The 21,511-nt window shown below is 40.8% G+C and overlaps 1 protein-coding gene across 2 annotated transcripts; it reads left to right on the top strand.

The window, feature by feature from the left end:
* Positions 1–1,496: 1,496 nt before the first annotated feature.
* atxn7l2a (ataxin 7-like 2a) lies at positions 1,497–20,459 on the top strand. 2 transcript variants are annotated; one of them, XM_030730355.1, is made up of 10 exons: positions 1,497–1,653; positions 2,656–2,724; positions 6,194–6,533; positions 6,907–7,154; positions 8,643–8,725; positions 12,402–12,613; positions 13,374–13,554; positions 14,932–15,053; positions 16,667–17,603; positions 20,140–20,459. In XM_030730355.1, exons 1-10 carry the CDS (start codon positions 1,524–1,526, stop codon positions 20,155–20,157), a joined length of 2,340 nt encoding a protein of 779 aa, XP_030586215.1. In that variant the 5' UTR covers positions 1,497–1,523; the 3' UTR covers positions 20,158–20,459. The 2 variants fall into 2 exon arrangements, with proteins under 2 accessions (XP_030586215.1, XP_030586216.1); XM_030730356.1 differs by having other exon boundaries at positions 1,521–1,653; positions 6,907–7,178.
* The last annotated feature ends 1,052 nt before the right edge of the window (positions 20,460–21,511 follow it).

Genomic DNA, 21,511 nt, shown 5'->3' with positions numbered 1-21,511 from the left:
ACCTTGGCAATGACTCTGAGTTGGTAAAAACTGAGTGTGGGTCAGGCTGATAAGTGACTCGTCATGCTCCACACTGACACGTACGATCCTTCATCCATCGGATTAAAATGGAGGCTCCATTCTTTTGTTTTGTTTTTGTTTTTTTGTTTTTTTTAAAGCCTGTCATGTCTTGCATTTTTCTCAATCGGAATGATGATCCGAATGCACTGGTGTACCAAACATTTGCTTTTACAAGAACAGCTCTATAGGTTTTGTATAGGCTACTCTTGTTAATGTTTGTATTTAAATTTTTATTTTATTTATTTATGCCAGGCCTGACAGGTAGGAAGGAAGGGGTAAGAAAAAGAGTGATAAAGAGAAGAAAACAGAAAAACACAGGGGAGAAAAGAAGACATACATACGTACACATATCTATGCACGTGCATATACATATACACACATGAACACAAGCTTGCTGTGGCTTGCAGTAATGTGTGTATGTGCCTCTGTCATGGAATGTTCTCACTAATGAGGGCCAGAAACTGCAACCACACCCCTGTGATCCAGAGGCAAACAGGGAAAGACCCTGGGGACCCGGCCTCTCCACAGCCCACTAGGAGCTCAGAAGACACGAGGCCACACATTCTGATGGCAACTGTGCACACACCCCAGAGGAGGAAGGAAGGAGACCCCAGATGGAGCCCCCACGTCCAAAGGGCAAGAGTCCAGAGAGCCAGAGGCAATGAACAACCTGCCCCCCCCCCGATAGGCCGGCACCCTAGAGCTGCCCGACACCCAGCAGAGCCCCACCCCACCCCATGCCAAAGAGGCCCAAGCCACCCCCAGGGCACAACTGCCAAGGGAGCGGGCCAAGAGCCACGCCAAGACATCTGGTCATGAACCCCGGGACCTGGGAGCACCGACACCCCAGGGGCGGCAGTAACGATCACTGGGGAGCAGTAGGGGTGATAGGGTGGGGTGACTCCCACCCTCCCCCACCACAAGTGCCAAGGCTCAGCTATCCACACGCACACACAGGTCACATACTCATACACACACAAATTGTTCTGGAACGGGAAACTCAGAGTTGATCAGCTCGAGTATGCTTTTAAACTCGGTTTGTTGAAAATGCTTCCTGGAATAGGCCCCCCAGGACACAGAGATGGAGAGTAACCAGGGAACAAGAGATCAAGGAATCAAATATATGTAACCTATAACATAACTTCAAAAACCAAGAAAACTCTGACCCAGCCATGACATGATTTTGTATTTCTACACGTTTCTGTATAAGTTTATTGACATAAACTTTAATTTTAGTTTATGAAGTTGTCACTGCTCATTTAGCAATTCAAAATCCAGGCGTCTGTTGTTTAATATTTAAAAAAATATATTTGGCTTTTATATCGTTCTCTTTTCATCAGTATCAGAAAAGGAGAAAAAAATGCTCAGTTCCTCTGTATGTGTGGGTGTCCCCAGAACGCGCACGCAGGAAGTTCCTTTCCTTTCGAGAACGCGAGATGACGTAAGTAGCTTGCCGCGCAGTGATGATGGCGGTTCGTGAACGCGCTGTAAAAGTAATGGCTGCTCTAGATCGGCGGGTGCCTAGCTTCGATGATTTCGTGGGTCAAAGCTGGACTGCCTGGGCCGACTGGGTCGGCATGACGGTGGCGGATGGTAAGGAATCACATTGACACAAAGACTGGTAGATACGGAGCCATTCAACTAAAGTAGCAGCGCTTGTTTTCGTGGAAACGCAGGACAGCGCTAACCATGTTACCCAAACAAAGACCCTGCCGGGTCCTAGTGCTGGGTGGGTAACATGTTGGTCTTCCTCCGGTCCAACTGCATTCGCTGTCTTTAAGAAAAAATGTTGTTTGTTGTTAAGACGCAGTCATTGTATTATGTTTTTGACCTCTGTGGTCATAAACCAGCCTTCCAGCGTTTAAGAGATACGTTTCGTTTTGGGTAAACCAGCAGGGAAGGCTGGCATCAGAGCGGAAGGAGGCGAGCAGCTTCTTGGCGTGGAAACCAAGGATAGCAAGCTAACATGAAAGCCAGACAAGTCGGTGGCGAGGAGGCAGTTAGCATTAGCATGCTAATGCTCGAGGTTAGCATTAGCATGCTAATGCAAACAGCGGGCGGATTGAGCGTAGACGCCGGTGACGGAAGAGGAGTCTGACGCTGTTGCCACCATGTAAATGCTGGCCCAGCCTTTGATATAAGGAAACGTTTTCTGTGTTGTTCTCGCTTCATCCTGGCGTTCCTACTTGGCTCCCAGCGCCCATGCCTTCGTTTTTATAAATGTTAATATTTCTGGATTCGTGTGGCTTTTGCCCCAAAGTGCTCTTGGTTTTCCTAGCTTTAACTATGTGTGCTCACTCATTGTTTGGCATTCCTCCAATTGCTGCTCTGCCCATTAACTATCAAATAAAGTCTTCCCTCACCACACAGTGTCATTAGCTACTCACTGCTGATGGCAAACTTTGACAAAAATGACCAGCAGCAGCAGTCAAGAGAAACAGTTGAACTGCAGATTAGTCAATTACATAACGCAACTTAAAGGCCTGCACCTGTGATATAAGATGTTTTGTTGTTTTACTGATGGGTATGATGGAACATTTGGGAAGCATGACATCTGACAGTGGCCTCTTTGAACATGTATGTGATATTTTTCAGGGCCTGATGTGGATGACTGCAATAAGAATGGCAAAAAGGCTGCAGAGGCTATGTCACTCAGTAAAGAGGGTAAGTGTGTACACCACCATTTACAATAAATAAGCAGTTAGCTGTGCTGTTTCAGATGCAAGAATGCATGACTCATAATCATACTTATATACAGCACACCAAGTTCCTCAACTTTTCTTTTTCCAACAAATACACTTCTGGTTTGTCAGTCAAATGTTTGAGGTGCACACTTGCGCATTATATTGAACATTGGTGTACAGTGCATCTCGCAGCAACCTTTGAGTGGGAAATCCTCACCAGCAATCAGCTGATCATGCTGAATGAGCACATGAACATATAACCCTAAAGGAGGGTTGTTGTATTAAGATTAGGCTGTCGTGTTTTGTAAGGTGATGTGAAATTGGCCATTCTGCAACATAGTTTTCTGCTTGAATCAATCAGTTGGAGCTTATTGGAAAGGCTTTGGCACCAGACAATCTTAATGTTGATGTTCGCAATAATAGTTCAGTTTAAATGACAATTTAAAGTGGACATATCATGCTTTTAAATCCTTACTTTTCATATGTAAACCATTCACTTGTGGTCTATGTAAAGTAGAACTGCAATGCTTTGGTCTGAATTCCTCATTATTGTAGCTCCACAGACCTCTCTTTTACCCCTGTTCTGAGGCACACCTTAGAGAAACTCATTTTGGTGCCGTCTTTTTAAATGTGAATGAGACATTTTGCACCCCGCCCCCCTCCAGGTTGCAGAGCGTTCCACTCCACCCCATTCAGCCATTTTTGTAGTTTGATAGCAGCGATACAATTATCTACCAGCAGAGAAACGTTTTATTCCCAAGTTTATTAAATATGTCAACAACAGTTTGTCATTTTAGCATTATTTGGCACTTACCGCTTTACTGTGTCCGTCGTTTCCATAGAGAGAATGAACTGACCCCTCAATCAGACTGTCTTTCGGCAAGTCCCTCTTGACACTGGCGGAGGTTGCTGAGGCACTCGTCCTTTAAGTGCTTCGCGCAAACAAGGAGGACTTTCCCCATTGATGTGGGTACATTTCTGAGAAAAAAAAATGTAACCAGGTACTTCAAAGAGGCTCTGATGCCGGGGGGGGCAACGTAAAGATTTGTGTGGGTTAATATACCCAGCAACCGAACATTCTGACTTTGTCTACTTACAGCTGAACTGAACTTGGACTACAAAATCGCTGCGGGGGGGGGTGGAGGATTCACGAAATTGGTTAGCCGGAAGTCCATGACCTTGTTTAGCAGTTCCACGGCAAGTACTGTGATGTAATAGACAAGAAAACGTAATAGGGAATAGAGAAAACTGAAAAATATGACCTAAAAAGAATATAAAGATATCTACACAACACCGGGAGAGAATAGATTTAAATTTTCTGCACTCCTAGACACTCATAGTACACAAAAAAATGTATTTAAGGGCTAAAAACGTGGATTTTGCATGCTATGTCCCCTTTAAAATGGATCCTGTGGGTGAAATACAAATACTGTCAAGCCTGAATACCGTCAGGTTTGACAGTTTTTTTTTGTTTTTTTTTGACCTGGAAGGTGGACAACACAATCTGCTATCAAGGCATAAAAGCAGTGGGGAAAGAGCTTGTAACTGAGGTGAGAGGGCAGCCTCACCCTAGGCACCACCCAGACCCCTGGCCTTCCTCTCACACTATGCGCTCGGCTCTTGGGAAGATTCAAACTCCTCAGCCTTAGATGTAGTGTGTATTTTAATATATCTAAGAAATGTATAAATCCTGGACTGGTTTTTGGAGACCTTTTCAAGCATGGATGCTGGATATTGTTGTCCTAAGACACCCTCTAGCGCATTACCTGTCTATGGTATCTGCTGTCCAACAGATGATCCTGCTGCATGTTGCAGAAGCACTACAAGCCATATTTAACCATATATCATACACAGCCCTTTTATTCTGTATAATTCAAGTGCTTGATCTAGCTCACATATGGCCAATTTAGAATAACTCTGGGTGGCCGGAGCAACCTGTTGTTCCCGCAGAAAATCCATTCACGCACAGTGAGAACACAGAAACACCCCAGCTGTAAAAGATTTGAACTGGAAACTTTTTGCTGAGAGATAACAGTATTAATCACTCAAAGTATTAAAAGATTGATGACATTGGCACTGGTTTGGAACTCTTCATTCTGAAGCTTCAGTGTTAGTGTTTTGACCTTTCTTTTTTTTTTAAGCTAGAAGTTACCTTATATGGATGAGAGGGTGAAGTCCTTAACTGATCTGCTAATGCCAATTAGCTTAGGTGGTAAACTATGTTCATAAACTGCATGGGTATAATACACAGACACACACAAGGCTATTTAGTAACAGGATTATAAAGACAATAAAGGACAATGTCACTCACCAAAACTGAAGGATAAACTCGCGTAGTCTGCATCATACAGAAGGCCATAATATTAGTCAGAAAATCCATTAAGAATGCTTGAAGAGCACACACATTGAGCATGCCTTTGAGTCTATATTGGACGTCTTCACAAAGTAGTAGATGAAGCCTACCACACTCTACAGCTACCTGTGTCGGGACAACTGTCAATCAATGTTGCCATCAATTGTCCAGGTGGATGAGTTATTAAAAAAATTCACCCCACTCAGTTACTAAAGAAGAAACCATCTGTAGAGGCCCAAACCATTGTTTAACCAGACTGTACATATGCTTTTTAATGCTGTAATGTTTGTCATTTTAACATGAGTCTATGGTGACTAACTCCCTTTTGGAGCCAAACTCAAGTGGAACCTAGAGGAACTTCAATATTTGCCACATCCACACTGGCTTCATTTTTCAGCCCCCAAGGTTCCTTTTAACCCTCTGGGGTATAATTGGCCTTTTTTTCTTTTTTTTTTTTTTTTTATAAATTACCTCTGTTTTTACCTTTTAATATTTATGTAACAAAGTGCAATTAAACAAGGAAAACCTTAATCTACATTTAATTAAGTTTTTTTTTTTTTTTTTTTTTTTTTTGGGTAAAACATGCCTGTCAAAAAGCTGTTACCATGAAAACATCAGCACTGGTGAACTTGATTCATGATAGAATTGTTTCCAAACAAACATTAAGAAACTTCACTCAAGTTTGGTGGTTTTAGCTGAAACCATTCAGGAATTATACAATGTGAAAGTTAGTGTGGGCCTCAAAAGCCTGCCCCTGTTTGGATAGGGTTAATATTGAAAACATTTTTGTTTGAATATGTACTATATCTTTACTAACCCAGGGGTGACTAAAAGTATTTGAATAAAAGTTTAGGGCAAGGCCTGCAGATTAGAGCAAAATAATTTTGCAGACTGTAATAAGATGCCTACTGAAGGGTTTCTGTTATGAATGTCTGTTATGTAATGTCACCCTGACTTGTAAATTTATTTAATATTTTCATTAATGGTGGGAGGATATCCCCATCAGTGGTGGGTCTTGTCTTGATGTCAAAGTTTTCAAAAGCATACACTGAATTGTTAAGTGACATTGCGTCTTTGCTCTCCACTCTTGTTCAAGACATGTCCATCTTTGGCCTCTACCCTGGCCATGACGACTTCTATCTGGTGGTGTGCAGCCATTGCAGTCAGGTAGTGAAGCCACAGGCCTTTGAAAAGCACTGTGAGCGAAGACACGGTCCTTTGGCCAAGCTGTACGCCCGGTTGCGCTCTCCCACCCATGCATCCCAACCTCAGCAGAGAAGCCACCATGGCCACTCTCCTTCTTACGGGACCAACGCTGCTTCTGCTTCATCATGGGAGGGTCGAAGCCAGGGAGTTGGGCAGCTACGGGCAGCCCCACCTTCACCTGCCACACCACCCCAGTACAGACACTCCAAGAACTCCAAGGATGGAATACGGTAGGAACAATCAAGAGCTCAGAGATGACAGAGTAAAATGTCTCAGCTTAATTAGACATCTGTTAAAGTAATTATTTACTTTGTCAAGAGTAGGCTTGTAGGTGGCTTGGACTGGATGTCCTGTGATTTTTGCTGACCTCCAAGCCCCATTGCTCTGTTTTTACTTGGCCTATCAACACAATTTAAAAACTGGTACATAGTTTGAAGTCTGCACCTTTGACTCATATTGAAATTGAGACTCAGCAAGGCAGCATCCTGCTGCTATGTCATCTTAAATGAAATTAAATGGAAATGAACATAATAGGTCCCCATTAGCATTTTATTTATATAAATTGTTTTTTTCATTTGTGGCACTTCTTCTCCCATCACCCAGACATTCCTCACTGGAGAAGTCCCACAGCAGTCACTTTGAGTCCACAGTATTTAAGCAACCGCCACCTCTGGAGCCTCCCATGAGCTCCCCACCTCCATCTCTCAGAGATCCACCCTGGCCACACGGAGACACTCCACCTGGTAGAGCTTCACCCAGCGACAGACACCCAGCAGTGAGGAAGGACTCCTCTCAAACCTCAGCTGTGACAGGCCACCGTATCCCCAGACCCTACAACAAAGTGGCCTCCAGTGAGTACAAGTTGAGACATGCAGGTAATAGAAAAATAGTGTCAGTAGGAGGAATGAATGCACGTTGGTTTTTTTTGTTTTTGTTTGTTTGTTCCAAACTGATCATGTTTACTTGCTAAATATTCATCATCTTGTATGCATCTCTGAAATTCTTTAAAAAGAAATTGTCATTGCATAAAACTGTCAAAAGATTGTGGATTAATATTTACAACAGTATGCCAGATGCAAGTACTTAACTCTGACTTATCAGAAGTTGTGTATTTTATTTTTATTGAATGTGTAGCCCTTAAGTAGTGACCTCACAAGTGTATCCAGTACACCTGAAAGTCTTATTTCAGCTGATCAGGGAATTGCCTGCTTCTCCTACTGAGCCACAGTGCTTCTTGTCTTACTATGCAAGTCACATCATATTATAGGCTTTGGTTGGTCATGTAGGTTTGAGGATCACACTTACAGATCACCCTGTCATTGTCCTGCCCAGTGCATGCCAAGTAGAGTATACAGAGTTGTGTTTGAAGACTTAATATAGGCCAGAACACCGGACATCAGGGTTTGCTACTAAAAGTTAAATTCAGCAACCATTAGGGGTGGCTGTAGCTCAGTAGGTAGAGCAGGTCACCTACTGATCAGAAGGTCAGCGGTTCGAATCCTGGCTACTCCAGGCTACATGCCAATGTATCCTTGGGCAAGATACTTAACCCCAAGTTGCTCTCCGACCGTTCTGTCGGAGTATGAATGCGTGTGAATGCTAGTTAATTAAAAAAAAAAAGCACTTAGCTTAATTAATTAATGATGGAAGTGCTTGTATGAATGGGAGTGCATGGGTGAATGCAAACAGGTTGTATAAGCGCTTTGAGTGCTCTGATTGAGTAGAAAAGCGCTATATAAGAACTAGTCCATTTACCATTTACCATTTGTAAAGTTGTCAGACAAAGGTGGTTTTTAGTTCTTTTTTTTATTGTTCTAAATGGGGGATTATGCTTTTTTGTATTTACTTGTTAATTTACCTCTAAGCTTAGAAATGCATCTATTTGGCTTCACAGAAGTTTAGTTGGTATAGTCATGTTACAGTTGTTGTATTGTAGGCATTTTAGTTTGCTATAACATTTGAGTACAGTCCCAGTCTTCCATGTAGGTTCACAGGGACACTCATAGTTATTGTCTAAAACTGAAGAAACTGGATTAAATCTGAAGATGCATTATCGGCTGTGGGTAGAGCAGGGCAGAGCATGGCTGAAATGGAGCTGTTAAGCAGCAAGTGTAGACAGCTGTATGGGTTAAAATAAAAATGTATTGGTAATGTCAGATGTATGAGATTAGTGAATGTTGCTGAAACACCTTCTGTACAGACATGGTGCCAAGGTGCTAGAATTATGGGAACTGTAATTGTCTTGTATAATTGTTTTCATTAATATTAACAGCACTGTGTGTGATTATATGGACATTCACTGTCATATTGTAGCTGTGATTACTTCTGTGTATCCTCAGAGAGGAAGTGCGACTTGGACAAACACTGTGGCGTCCTTGACCCTGACAGGAAGAAAGTGTGCACCCGGCTCCTGACATGCAATGTAAGCCACACATACCAAATGCTCATACTAAGCACCCCCACACTAATAATGCTCTGCCTCTCATTCACTTGTCTGTGTAGTTGAATAGAAGGTTTTGAGGCTAAATTTCAGGATGCTCTAAAACTCTTTCCAAGTAACTACAGTTTTGGCTCTGAGCCTGTCAGTCAAAGCATTTTTGAAAACCTAGCAGATGACTGCCCCTCCCTGAGCCTGGTTCTGCTGGAGGTTTCTTCCTGTTAAAAGGGAGTTTTCCCTTTTCACTGTCACTTTCTGTTGCGTGGCTACAGAAAGCAAATGTTAAAGGGGAGCACAAATGACAATTTTGAGCTTCCTATTAAATATAAATTCCCAGGAGCTCAATGTTGCCAACTTAGCGACTAGACTAGTGCTAGACTTAGTGACTATTCTAGCGCTAGATTTAGTAGTCATCCGCAAAAAAGCCTTGCGCCGGTAACCCAAATGAAGGGGCAGAAGGGTAAAGTGTGTAGTACAGCAGCCAGGTTGTGGAAATTGTGGTAAAGACAAGAGGCCCAGAGTTAGAAGACATCAGTAGCAGCATCATTTCAGTCTGATGTACGGGACCATATTAGATTTAGTGCTACATATGATGACGGTGGTAAGAAAGTGGTGGATAAACCTGCGATGGTGTGTAAGCACTGTGCAACATGTTTTGCTTATGCTAGCAGCAATGCATCCAATATGTTGGCTCACCCATGGAGACCCAATGTGTCAGTTGACACTGCAAGGAAAAGAGACTCAGGTAGGAAAGAACAACTTCCACTCCCTGCAGCTTTTAAACAGCCTCTCAGTGAAAAGTCAGACGGGATAAAACCCATAACAGAAGCACTGGGAAGGTTCATAGCTAAAGATTTGAAACCTTATGCCATTGTAGAGGATGCAGGATTTCATTTTATTTATTAAAATTACGTTACTCAATATGCAGTGTAATTGCATACTCAATATGCAATGTAATTTTACTGAAAAAACTTAATTACGCAAAAACCGTGACACGATCCGAACCATAGCTTTTGTAAACCATTGCACCCCTAATTTAAGTGTGTGTGTGTGTCTGTCTGTCTGTGTGTATGTGTATATGTGAGTTTACATACATATTCCCAAAGCTATTGGAATGAGATGAAGTAATGAACGAAGAAATCAACACAACAAAGAATGGGGAGAAATTAGTCCCAGCATTTTGTTTCTATTGTGGCTGATACCATTTAGGTAACACACATGCATATTAATGCACCACAAATGAGCATAATTGCTGGCAATAGCATTGGTCACTTTTGTAGGTTATGTTGCAGACGCTATATAAATTCACACCAAATGTCTGAATGAGTACATAGAGATATGTGGCCTGCCAGTGAATTATGTAGTAGCCAGCTCCTGTTGACCTTAATATGATACTTGTGAACCATAGCTGAAGTCTTAGATCCATACCCCAATCAGTTCTGATGGTCGGGCAGCTTTTGTCTTATTTTCAAGGAACCCATTGGGCAAGTTGGTAATCTCAAAAATATATTTTATTTTAACAGGTTAGCTACTAAATATATTTGACATATAATAATAATCCAGAACAAGTTTTTTTTTGTTTTGTTTTTTTTTTAAAGAAAGCACTGTTTGTATGAATGCTTGTGTGAATGGGTGAATTAGACATGTTGTATAAAGTGCTTTGAGTGATCATGTAGAGTAGAAAAGCACTATGCAAGAACAAGTCAGTGTACCACAGTTGTACCAGGGCACTTTCTGTAGTCTAAAATATTGATCAGATTTCTATAGAAGTTAAGGCTTTGATCCAAGTTTGGGCTTGGTCTGTTTGGCCCATAGTTTTCTATGGATCTTTGCTTTAGTTGTTTAAGAAGTAGTGAGTCAGTTTTTCCATGGATTATATTTGAACTATATTATTTCTAATATATCTAGCCACTGATCTACTTGGAGGCTCATATTTTAGCAAACTACTTGTTATGGCCTTTTTACATGTCAAAATTTTGAAGAGTTCGATTCATGCCACTAGGTATCAAGTCCAAAAACATCACTGTGGGGTCACTGGGGAACTCGCATCCTGTTATGTCATCCATCCATCCATCCATCCATCCATCCATCCATCCATCCATCCTATCCTTTTCAGGGTCGCGGGGGGGGGGCTGGAGCCCATCCCAGCTGACATAGAGCAAGAGGCAGGGTACACCCTGTCGCCAGCACGTTGCAGGGCCAACACAGAGAGACAGACCACCATTCACACTCAAATTCACACCTATGGGCAATTTAGAATGACCAATTAACCTAACCCCAGTAACTGCATGTCTTTGGACTGTGAGAGGAAACCCATGCAGACACGGGGAGAACATGCAAATTCCCCACAGAAAGGCCCGGGCCAAGGTGGAATCGAACCCAGTTCTTCTAGATGTAACCGCACGGTGGCATGCCTCACAGCTAGAATGACATCATCTACGTTTAAAAGACCATGCCATCTCATGCTGGGAGAGGTGGTAGAAAAATGCACACTAACAACATTAGAAGCCATCCTGAGCATCTGATCACCTACTTTATAACATCTTTATGGAACAAAAAAACCATCAGTAACTAGAAGGCTCATCTCTCACCATTGTAAAACACAGAGATACAGAAAATCGTTTGTACCCACAGCCTTCAGGCTTTTCAGTTCTCATACAAATTAGCAGATGACATGTGAATTTCCCTTTGGGATCAATAAAGTTATTATTCTTAAAATAATTGTAGTTTTGACAAAAAAAAAAGGGGTGATTGGGCATTCCCATTTCTTTCAAGTTTATATATTCAAACAGTGTAATACCAAATTTTTAGTATTTCCACAATGGAAATTGTCTGTTCATGTCTACACAGTCTTTCTCACTTCCCACCTGGTCTGAGTTTGATGCCAAATTCAGTTTAATATCTTTCCTTCTAGTGTTATACTCTGGAATGCATCAGTAACGCACATATCTCTTTTGGGCAGTGCAGTATTTTCTGAAATTAATCTATGCTAGTCTTCCATGTTCTTTTGTCAATTTGAAGTGTTGTAAATTTCACCTTAGGTCTGAGTACCCAAGTGAAACAGGTTATCAGCTTATCCCACATTATAAACTCAGAATTTAGGATTTTAACTGGCAATGATGGAGATATAAGTCTTGGTAATGCTTTCATCTTCACTACTTCAGTTCAAGAACTGAATGCCAATATTCATGTTGTCCACTTGATTGTATCTCTACATATTATATTTATCTTGTAATTTATTTCATATAACTTGTTCATGTTTTGGGTGATTTAAGATTCCCACGTGTATTATTGATTTTGCTTCTCAATTCAGTTTATATTTATGCCCAATAGTGTTACATGTGTGTAATTAATGGGAAGAACTTTTGAGATATTCAGATGATAATCAAAGGGAAGATTTAAATCTGAATTCTAGAGATGGATAATGTAACTTACAGAAAGTACAATTATGTGTTCCTCCTGTTGGTTGAAACAGTTTATTTTGGGCGTTTATTGGGATAAACCCATTTGTTATGGCTGCAAACAGTAAAAACTGAAAATGGTGCTACTCATTTGTTAGGTACTGTAGGAGTCTATTCTACCTCCAATCAGCCCCAGTCACATAAGTTTATTTGGATCCACAATAAACACACAATCAGGTTTCCTCTGTCCTTGCTCTCAGATCCACTCCATCCACCAGCGGAGAAAGGTGGTGGGCCGCAGCAAGAACTTTGACCAACTAGTGGCAGAACTCAAGACCAAGGTTCGAGAGAAAGGGCCCCAGGCGCTGGAGGGAGGCTCCTCCACTGGACAGTCCCCCAGCCCAGAGGCCCCCAGGGAGCAAGCTGGTACTCCACACTGCAGGAGACCTTTGGCCACCCTCCCTGCCTTCAGGTTGTGAACATTGCTGAAGCTAAAGCAGTATGGCTGTTAAGGGCCTTTCTGGAGATAATTAATCATCTTAATATACATGAAATCAGATGTTTTCAACTGCCTGCTCTGACACAGGAATAGCACCATTATCTTTTTAACTATAACAGCTGATCAAACAATCTGGTTTGCAGCATTAATGTGTGGTCAGTTAAACTGTATTTCAGAAAAAAAAAGTTTATTGATATATTACATAATCCCCAAATAGAGCAATTTTTACTTTCAGTTCTCTTTAGCTTTCACATGCTTACCCATATTTTCTTGCCTGTACTCCCTTAATTTGGAGGGCTTGATGCCAAAAAGAAATGAGACACTACTCTACACAGCAGTGCCCAGAACAGAAGCCTATAGTCAAGTGAAGGAATAGGAATTAGGTTTTAAGCATGCTTCACTTGTGTGGGCCTAAAATGGGATTAACACTACTGTGCTGAAGTTGATTAATGGTACTACATGACTTATCTAGTAATTACAAGTTGTTCTTTCCAAAACCCTTGCAGTTACAGAACAGAGTAGATGACATAGCCCTCTTGGATGCTTATCCAGTCAGACTTTTAAAGTTATCCAACCAAGCTCCAAGCAGTTCACAATATCCAGTGTATAAATCAAACAGAAGCATAGGGAATGAGTATTGATATGGAGTCATTGAGGGTGTAACTAGCTGCCTCTGAATAGTAATGTTAAAAAAAAAAAAACTAACAAAGAGCTGCTTTTCTTTGTTTTCTAGTCGGTCTACGGTCATGTCAGAGAGTGCCCCAGAGGAAGAGAACCAGCGGTCGGATGAGGGTAATCTCCGAGCTCCCTCACCTCTGGTCCATGGACGAATCTCCAGTGATGAAAGTGAGGCAGAAGGAAATGAGGAGCCAGCTGAGTTCCCATCTTCTTCTGCACATCCCAGACCAGTGGCGGTGAGTTCTTCCTGGGGTTTAGACATGGAACAAGAGTACCAGAGAATTCCTGCAAGAACAATTTGTTTTCCTACTAAATGTAAACTGGCCAGATTTTTTTTTTTTTAAATTTAAATAATTTAGAATTTTAAATACTACTGTGTAATAATTATTCTCTCTATCGCTACACACACATACATAAAATGAAATAAAATAAAATGCAGCATTGAGCATTTTCTGAGAACTTCTGGGAATCCCACACAGAAATGCATCCTTGGCGTAACTTTTAATTTATCGGGTTATGATTTGGAGACAAGTTGCTTTCCTCAAGTAACAGTTCAATAAATCTGACATAACAGTCACTGAGAAACTCTTAACTCACCTTGTGCTTGTGTTTCTAACTTCCTGAAGAATAAATGAGTGCTCAGCTGCCGCAATAAGTTTTCCATTCTAGGTCTTATTAATCACATGTTCTGTCGCAGTGTGTCTGCAAAATATGTATACAGAAATAGAATCCCTGTATTTCATATTTGGAACATAGATCTACTTTATTAAAATAAACTTGTCTACACTGTGGCTCAGTAATGCTCAATTAGCCCATTTACAGTATGACTATAAACCATTCTAGAGCCGCCTCCTGCTCTGTGCTTTCATTATACTTTGAGAATTACACATTTCACCATATTGCAGTATTTAGAATTGTCATTTTCTGTTAACTTAACTTGCATATTTAGTGCTGTTTCCCACACATAGGCTTCACTTGGTTAGTGGCCATCCGAGTTTTTGACTTATTTTTGCATTGCTTTTTCTCATCAATGAACAATTCCCTCAGTCTTATTTTGAAAAGTCAATCACTGCTAACCAACTAGCCCTGTGTCATGTTTCCCCACAGACTGCATAGATAACTGTCATGGCAGGACTTGATGTAATTCAGCTGTTCTCGAGAGGTTCTTGTCCCATGCACTCAAACTCCACTCTGATTGGTAGATCTTATGTTCCGGAGCTCCCCTCTTACTAGTACCTGCAGCTGATGGAGATTGAGACTGATGGTTTATGTGCCACTACGCCAATCTGAATGAAACAGCAGAGCAGAACAAGAGTTATAGTAACTAACAGCAGTTCAGGTTTGTGGAGTTGGTGTCAATCCGTATGTAAAAGAACTGACTAAAGAGGCAGCTGGTTTTATTAGTTATTTTTACATCATTCAATTCAGAAAGTGTGAATGCACTGCTGCTGCTTGTTTTTATATAAAAAATTAAAAGCATCAGTTTCCAGTCAGTTTAAAGGTTCTGTTTTACGCCAGGACCAAGACACTAGTAATATGGGGATTTATTGTTTGTTTTACTTATTTATTTTTACTTTTTCGGGGATGGGGGGTTGTGTTTTTGTTTTTAAAAGGTGTGCTCATTTGGGAGCCATGTGTTGGGTCATGGCATCTACACGTTTGACAGGAGACTACACCACCTGAGGTCTGCACTCAGCAGCATGCTGGAGCACCACATCAGCACCCATCTTTGGAAGTAAGAAACCTGAACCAGCATTCCTGCTTGACTTTTGTTTTTTTTTGTTTTTTTTCCCCTTTTCTTTTTTTGACTTTGCCCTTGCATATTTTTTGTTATGAGAAAATGGCTTCCTTTTTTTTCTCCATTGCTGCTGTCGTTTTGAAAGGTTTTGGTGGTGCTACTAATGCAGTACTGACAAAACAAGGTGTTTTTTTATTTTTTTTGTTTACATCATTAATTGTTCTGCCTCCTTTCCAGCGTATTAAAGTTCTAATCTTTAACTATATAAAATTGGCATATCAGTCAGCACAGCTATCTGGCTGACATGACAAACTACAAGCGCAGTTTGGCTCCTACTCTGGCTGATGTCCGCTTGCAGACACAGCTAAAATTTCTCAGTCACGAGTAACACATTTGAAATGTCCAGTGGTGAATATCCATAACATCCATTCAGTTATACAAAGTGTGACCAAGAAATATCCCCAAAACTATGACACCATCACCGGTCTGAATTGCTGATACAAGGCAGAATGGATCCACGCTTAATGTTGTTTAAACCAAATTCTGACCCTACTGAGTGTCACAGCAGCAATCAAGACTTGTCAGACCAGGCAATGTTTGTCCAGTTTTGCTGAGCCCGTGCAAATGTAGCCTCAGTTTCCTCTTGTTAGGTGTTCTCCCAAATTCTGCTGCTGTTCTGCTTCAAGATTCGTTATGTTGTGTTCAGAAGTGCTCTTCAGTATACCTTGGTTCTATGACTGGCCAGAGGAGAACGGCAAGACTCAAAACAGTCTGGCCATTCACCTGTGGAATCAACGAGGTTTTTTTTGCCCAGAGAACTGACACTCAATGGTTATTTCTCTTTTTCTGACCCTTCTCTGTAAACCATTGAAATGGCATATTTAAAGTCACTTAAGTCTTAAATTGCAGGGTCTTTACAATATAAAGTGCATTTAAGGCAACTGTTGTGATGTGGCCATATAAAAATAAAATTGAATTGATTTGATATCCCTTTTCTGATGCTTAGTTTGAATTTCATCAGGTCTTGACCAGTTGCTGCCATGTGACCAAAATCTGAGGACTGTTTCCAGTGCAACAGCAGACACTTTTTGGCTAACAAAATGTTAGCTAAGACATTAGCTAAATTAACAGTTGTAAGTTTTGTATTAAAAAAACAAAACAAATATCCCTGGTGCTTACACATAACAGGGGATTAGCCTGTAAAACACTGGCAGAACTGAATGAAATTAAAAACAAGATGAAAGCCAAAATAAAAATAAATGGTATGCCACCCTCCCACAGCAGCATCAGTGGAGAGATACAAGCAAACTGTTCACGTATTAAAGCAATAGAAACAGGGCTTGCCACAACATGAAACGCTTATTAAAGCCCCTTTCAGATGATGGTATCTGAATGTGTTGGCGTCACGCTCAAATGAGTGCCCTTATTGTCAGATAAGTGAACCATGTGAGAGTAACAACCTGAGGCCATTAAAGCTAAGATTTAAAAATAAATTTTAAAAAAATCTGTCTATACCAGTTTTTCTCCATTAAACAAGGCTGACCTGTGAGACATGTACAGGTCAAATGGGATGGATGGATTTATTAATGTATTTTTTTCTCTCTATCTAGAAAAATACCTCAAGCCATAGACCTTCAGTCTCCTCCTCCTTCAGCCAAGGCCATCACATCCTTATCTCCCGCTACCACGTCATCATCTTCGTTACATTCTAAGGTTCGCACAGGAAGTCATATTAGTTCCTCCATCAAAACTACATCCTCTTCCAGTCGAGGTCCAGGGAGACCCCCAACATCCACACAGTCAGAGAACTATGGGAGCAATAGCACCAGCAGCAGCAGCATCGCTGGCGGCCATGTTGTGCCTCCAGTGGTGCGGTATGTGGGTCCCGGGCGACCCAAAAATCCAGTTGGGCGTCCTAGCAAGCAAATGCTGAAGCTGCGAGAGCAGGCTGCTGCAGCTGCTGCTCTTCGCAAACGCAAAGCCCCATCCCAGGAAGGAGAGCACTCAGGTCCCGACAGGAACTGCATCATCCTCCAGGATCGGGGCCGTCCACCTTCCACCAACATGTCCTCATCTTTATCTTCTAAAGTCCCCATGCACTCCTCTCTTGCACATGGACAGACCAATGGCACACTTTCCCCCAGCAGCAAACCCCGTCCCCAACCTTCCCCCACAGATGCCCACTCACCGGCCACAAAGGCCGTTTGGACTTACAGACGGACACACCCTCCTCTGGGCCACTCATCACCTCCAGACCCCTCCTCCACCACCAATTCCCACAGCCGAGCCAGCATGGGGGACTCGGGACTGCACGGGCAGGGCAGTGGGCGGGGCTTTGAGCACCAGGGAGTGGTGAAGAAACGCAAGGGGGGTAGTATGGAGGATCACTCACCCTCCTCCAAACCCTCAGCCCACCGCCTGACTTCCTCCTCCTCCTCTTCTTCCAGCTCTGCCACATCCTCTCCACGTTCTAACTTCTACCCCTGGAAGGACAATAAAAGCGGGGGGCTTTCGGGGGGTGTGGAGAAGAAACTGGGCACACAGAAGGTAGGTTTGGAGGATGGAAAATCAGGCTACTGAGCAGTTCCAATGTACAGATTTTTTTTTTCTTGAGGGTGAAGCTGATTGTTAGTGTCCATCTTTTCAACATGATGAATACTTCCTGTTCCAAGTCTTTTCTTGATATAGCTGATAAAACTGCCTCTGTAAAGCTTATTGAATGCTGCCAGTCAGACAAATAATGCACTCGTCTTTTCTTACATCATGATGTGATTTTTGCAGGCCTTTTCCTTGTTTAAGAAATGACCAGCTCAGTGCCTCACACACATTCTTGAAAAGTCACATTCAGGCTAACTAGAGTGCATACATGTGAATTCACAGCATTTAACCCTCTGGAGTCGCTGGACGTGCCATCGTGTCAAAATGGCATCACCAATTTAAGATGACATTCTAGCAAAAGCAGCCTTGCTGAATCTCTGTTTCAAATTGTTAAAAGTATAGACTTCAACCTATATTGCTCTAATTATATTCACGTTGGATTGAGCGATCCTGACGCAGTGCGAGTGGCAGCCTGTTGCAGCAGCTCCCGTAATTTCCTATCTGTCTATACCAGTTTTAAATTGTGTCGATAGGCCAAGTAAACCCAGACTTGTGATAAATAATTTAGGCCGTGCTTTTTCCTCAATTTTGTCATCACATTTGATGGGCATATGGTGTAGGAAGAAACAGTAAAAATGGGGATATTCACTAGTTTTTATTTGCGAGCAAATAAAACAAAATGTTATCCCCTTTCCTAGTGGTGGAAAAAACATAACCAATCAAATGATCTCACAATGTGTGGCATTTGGTTGCTGAGAAAACAGGTTCAAGTTGTGGGAATGATGGGGGTGAAAGAGAGCACTATCATTAGTGAGTTTTGAAATTTGAGATCTTAGAGTGGAGTGTGCAGTTAGTGTGTAGTGCAGTGTATTTTAGTTGTAGACAAATGTATGCTAAACAAAAAGCCACAAAAAGCAGATTCAAATGTAAACACTGTCTCCAGGTGTACATCAGGAGGAGTGACACACCCTAGAAGTGTCAGGCCTGTGATGTGCCCCTCTGTCTTGTGGTGGATAAGAACTGTTCTTTGGAGTGGCACAAATAATTTAAGTGGCATCTTATTGTGACACCTTATTGTTGTACCCCCCAAAAAATGCCACAGATATTGCTTGCATTTTAATGTAAATAGTTGTATATAACTTTGTTAAATTTGTGCATACATTTTAACCCCTCAGCCTTTTTAGGCTGTTAACACAGTACTGCATGTAGCACTGTGGAAGAGAGCTAGAGATTAATTATAACTAATGATTAAATGCAGAATGTGATATAAACACATAGTGTGACAGGAAACACTCAGTGGTCACATGCACAGTTATACACAGTACAATACACAGTGAAATGTATTTTGTACCTGCAGCTGATTGTAAGAAGTAAAAGAAGAATACTATAAATAATATAAATAAGAATACAAGTAATTCACACATCTTAGAAACGTATAAAAAGGAATAAAATATGTAATTTGCACATCACAGTGCACAGGATAAAAAATATATCAATATCGAGGTTAAAAATATAAAATTCTAGTTGTTGGTATTTACACAAGGGTATGTTATTGCAGCTGTGTCAGTAAGTGCATGGCATGGTATAATCCAACAACAGAATATTTTACATAGTGCACAAGAGTCCAATTCACAGCTCAGAGTTGAGCAGATTTATGGGTAAAAATTCTTGAACCTCTGATGCCAAAGATGCATCAGCTAAAAATCTCATGACTTAGTTCTTAACATAATGATGCCAATCACAAAGTGATTCTCAGTATTCTGTGGTTTATATTTATAATTTTTTTATTTTTTTATTTTATTCTTAGCCATTTACTTTTGAAATGTATCAGGTGAATAAAGTCACTAATGCTAATTAATATGCACCCCATTAAGATCTGGTACTTGTTTTCTAGAGCTGTTTCCAGGCGATTTATACCACCTAAAGAATCTACTGCCAGGAGCTGAGGGGTAGAACTGGCAGCTGATAGTATTTTTGAAATTTACAATTTATATTAAATATTAAATTTGAAATTATAATAATTGTTAATTTAACATGTCTGTGGTTTACACAGTAAAAAAAAAAAATCAAAATTTTTTTTTAAAATTCAGAGTTTATCGTTTTTGTGTGATTTTTAGGTCCAGTGGGTTAATGTCAAAATTTAAAACATCGTGCAGTTACACATGAGGAGGTGCTGGGAAAAGATACCGAACAAAGCAATGTAAAATTGTTTTTAGGGTGAAAATGTACCGGTAAAATTAAAAGTAGTCAACAATGGCCAGTTATACCCTAGACTCTGGAGGGTTAAAGAATATGGAGCTGACAGTTAATGTTTTTACTTCACACACTACCTTGTTGGCACTTGTGTTATTAATAGCTTAGTACTGACTTCTTGAAAGTGCAGCTGCTGCTCTCTGGACTAACACTCAGGATGTACATTTGTGAAGTGAATGTACAGACAACTGTCAAAATGAAAGTAATTTACAAATTTTCTTTTGTCCTACAGCCAAAACTGCACCATTAAGTGTGCCTGCCTTACAAGCCACGATGAGGGAGCCAGCTCTGCTCAGTCCAGGACTGAGCCAACAGGACTGTGTGTCTGTGTGTGCATTTTCTGTTGACCTGTTGAACTAAGCTCATGTATGAATGTGACAGGTTGTGTTTCTATGTGCAGTGTCAGTGCAGTATGATCTGTGGGTATGAACTGCAGCGGGGTGTTTAGGTCTGGGTGAATGTCTGAAAGAGGGTGGAAGGAAGTTCAGAGTATGGATTTAGAAATACCTCAAGACCATCCAGTTATGCTGCTAAATTATGTTGGTTTACAAAAGTGGATTAAAAATGTCCTTTTTACTTGGTTTCTGTGACTTATTTATGACTTTATAGATATATCCCATGTTTTTATGTTGTCCAGTTTGAATGTTGGATTGAATTAGGTAGTGTGCACTTGCTGGCTAATGTGGTTTTGAGCTATAAATTACATGTCACGTGACTTCAGTAAAGTCAGTGCTGATGTTAAGATCATAGTCTGAAAAATGGATATCATGAAGGACCAGGAGTCATGCACACCAAACAAAAGCATTTTGTGGATTTTGAGCATAAAAGAAGTTTGCACACCAACATGGATCTCCTGAATGGAAAAAATTTAATACAAAATCCTTTAGAAGTAACGTTTTGGGCTACAGCTGCCCTTCTTGACACTTACAAATTTTACAGGAAACACGTTATTTATACCCGCCCAGTACTCGGCAGACGTGGTTGATGCCCAAACAAGTGAAGAACAGCGTCATCCAATAAAACACGTGAATATAATACCAGGTAAGGAGTCTGAGCAGTGGTATAAAATAATTTAAGAAATTCCTATGAGTATGTACAAATGTGGAAACAAACTTAAATCATGTAAGATATACAAATGTACCAAAAGAATAATACCATAGCTGAGAGATTGGACGAGCCATAACACGTAACCTGTAAGTATAAAAGGCAATTATATATAAGCAGAAATAAAATACAAATGGTAAAAACTGCATATAAAATGCAGTCAAAGAAAAATTCTAAATCAATATTAGAAATATAAATTTTACAAAGAGAAAAGCAAAATAATGAAAAAGGAATGACGAGTTAACAGTATCCCAGGGATCCAAACCGAATCCCAAAACACTGATGTTGAAGTTGAGGGCCAAACCTGCAGAGAGAAGAGCCCTTCTTTGGTGTTTATGGTTTAATTAATGTAAACATTTCATATTTATGAGTTGCATATTTCTTTTTGGTAATACACTAATTCACTTATGTCATATATATCTTAATATAGGTATTATTAACTGGGTAAACACTCATACTTTTTTCTACCGTGCAATACTGAGCATTTCATTTGGCATGTC

The sequence above is a fragment of the Archocentrus centrarchus genome, chromosome 5 (genome assembly GCF_007364275.1).
Source record: "Archocentrus centrarchus isolate MPI-CPG fArcCen1 chromosome 5, fArcCen1, whole genome shotgun sequence".
In the NCBI taxonomy this organism is placed as follows: domain Eukaryota; kingdom Metazoa; phylum Chordata; class Actinopteri; order Cichliformes; family Cichlidae; genus Archocentrus; species Archocentrus centrarchus.
Note: the sequence above shows the minus strand (reverse complement) of the source record. Positions and strands in the feature narration are given on the sequence as shown.

Coding starts and splice junctions, on each gene's coding strand:
- atxn7l2a (XM_030730356.1), top strand. CDS start 1,524: ATGATGGCGGTTCGTGAACGCGCTGTAAAAGTAATGGCTGCTCTAGAT. Junction 1,654..2,655: donor CGGCATGACGGTGGCGGATG/GTAAGGAATCAC, acceptor GATATTTTTCAG/GGCCTGATGTGGATGACTGC. Junction 15,054..16,666: donor ATCAGCACCCATCTTTGGAA/GTAAGAAACCTG, acceptor CTCTCTATCTAG/AAAAATACCTCAAGCCATAG.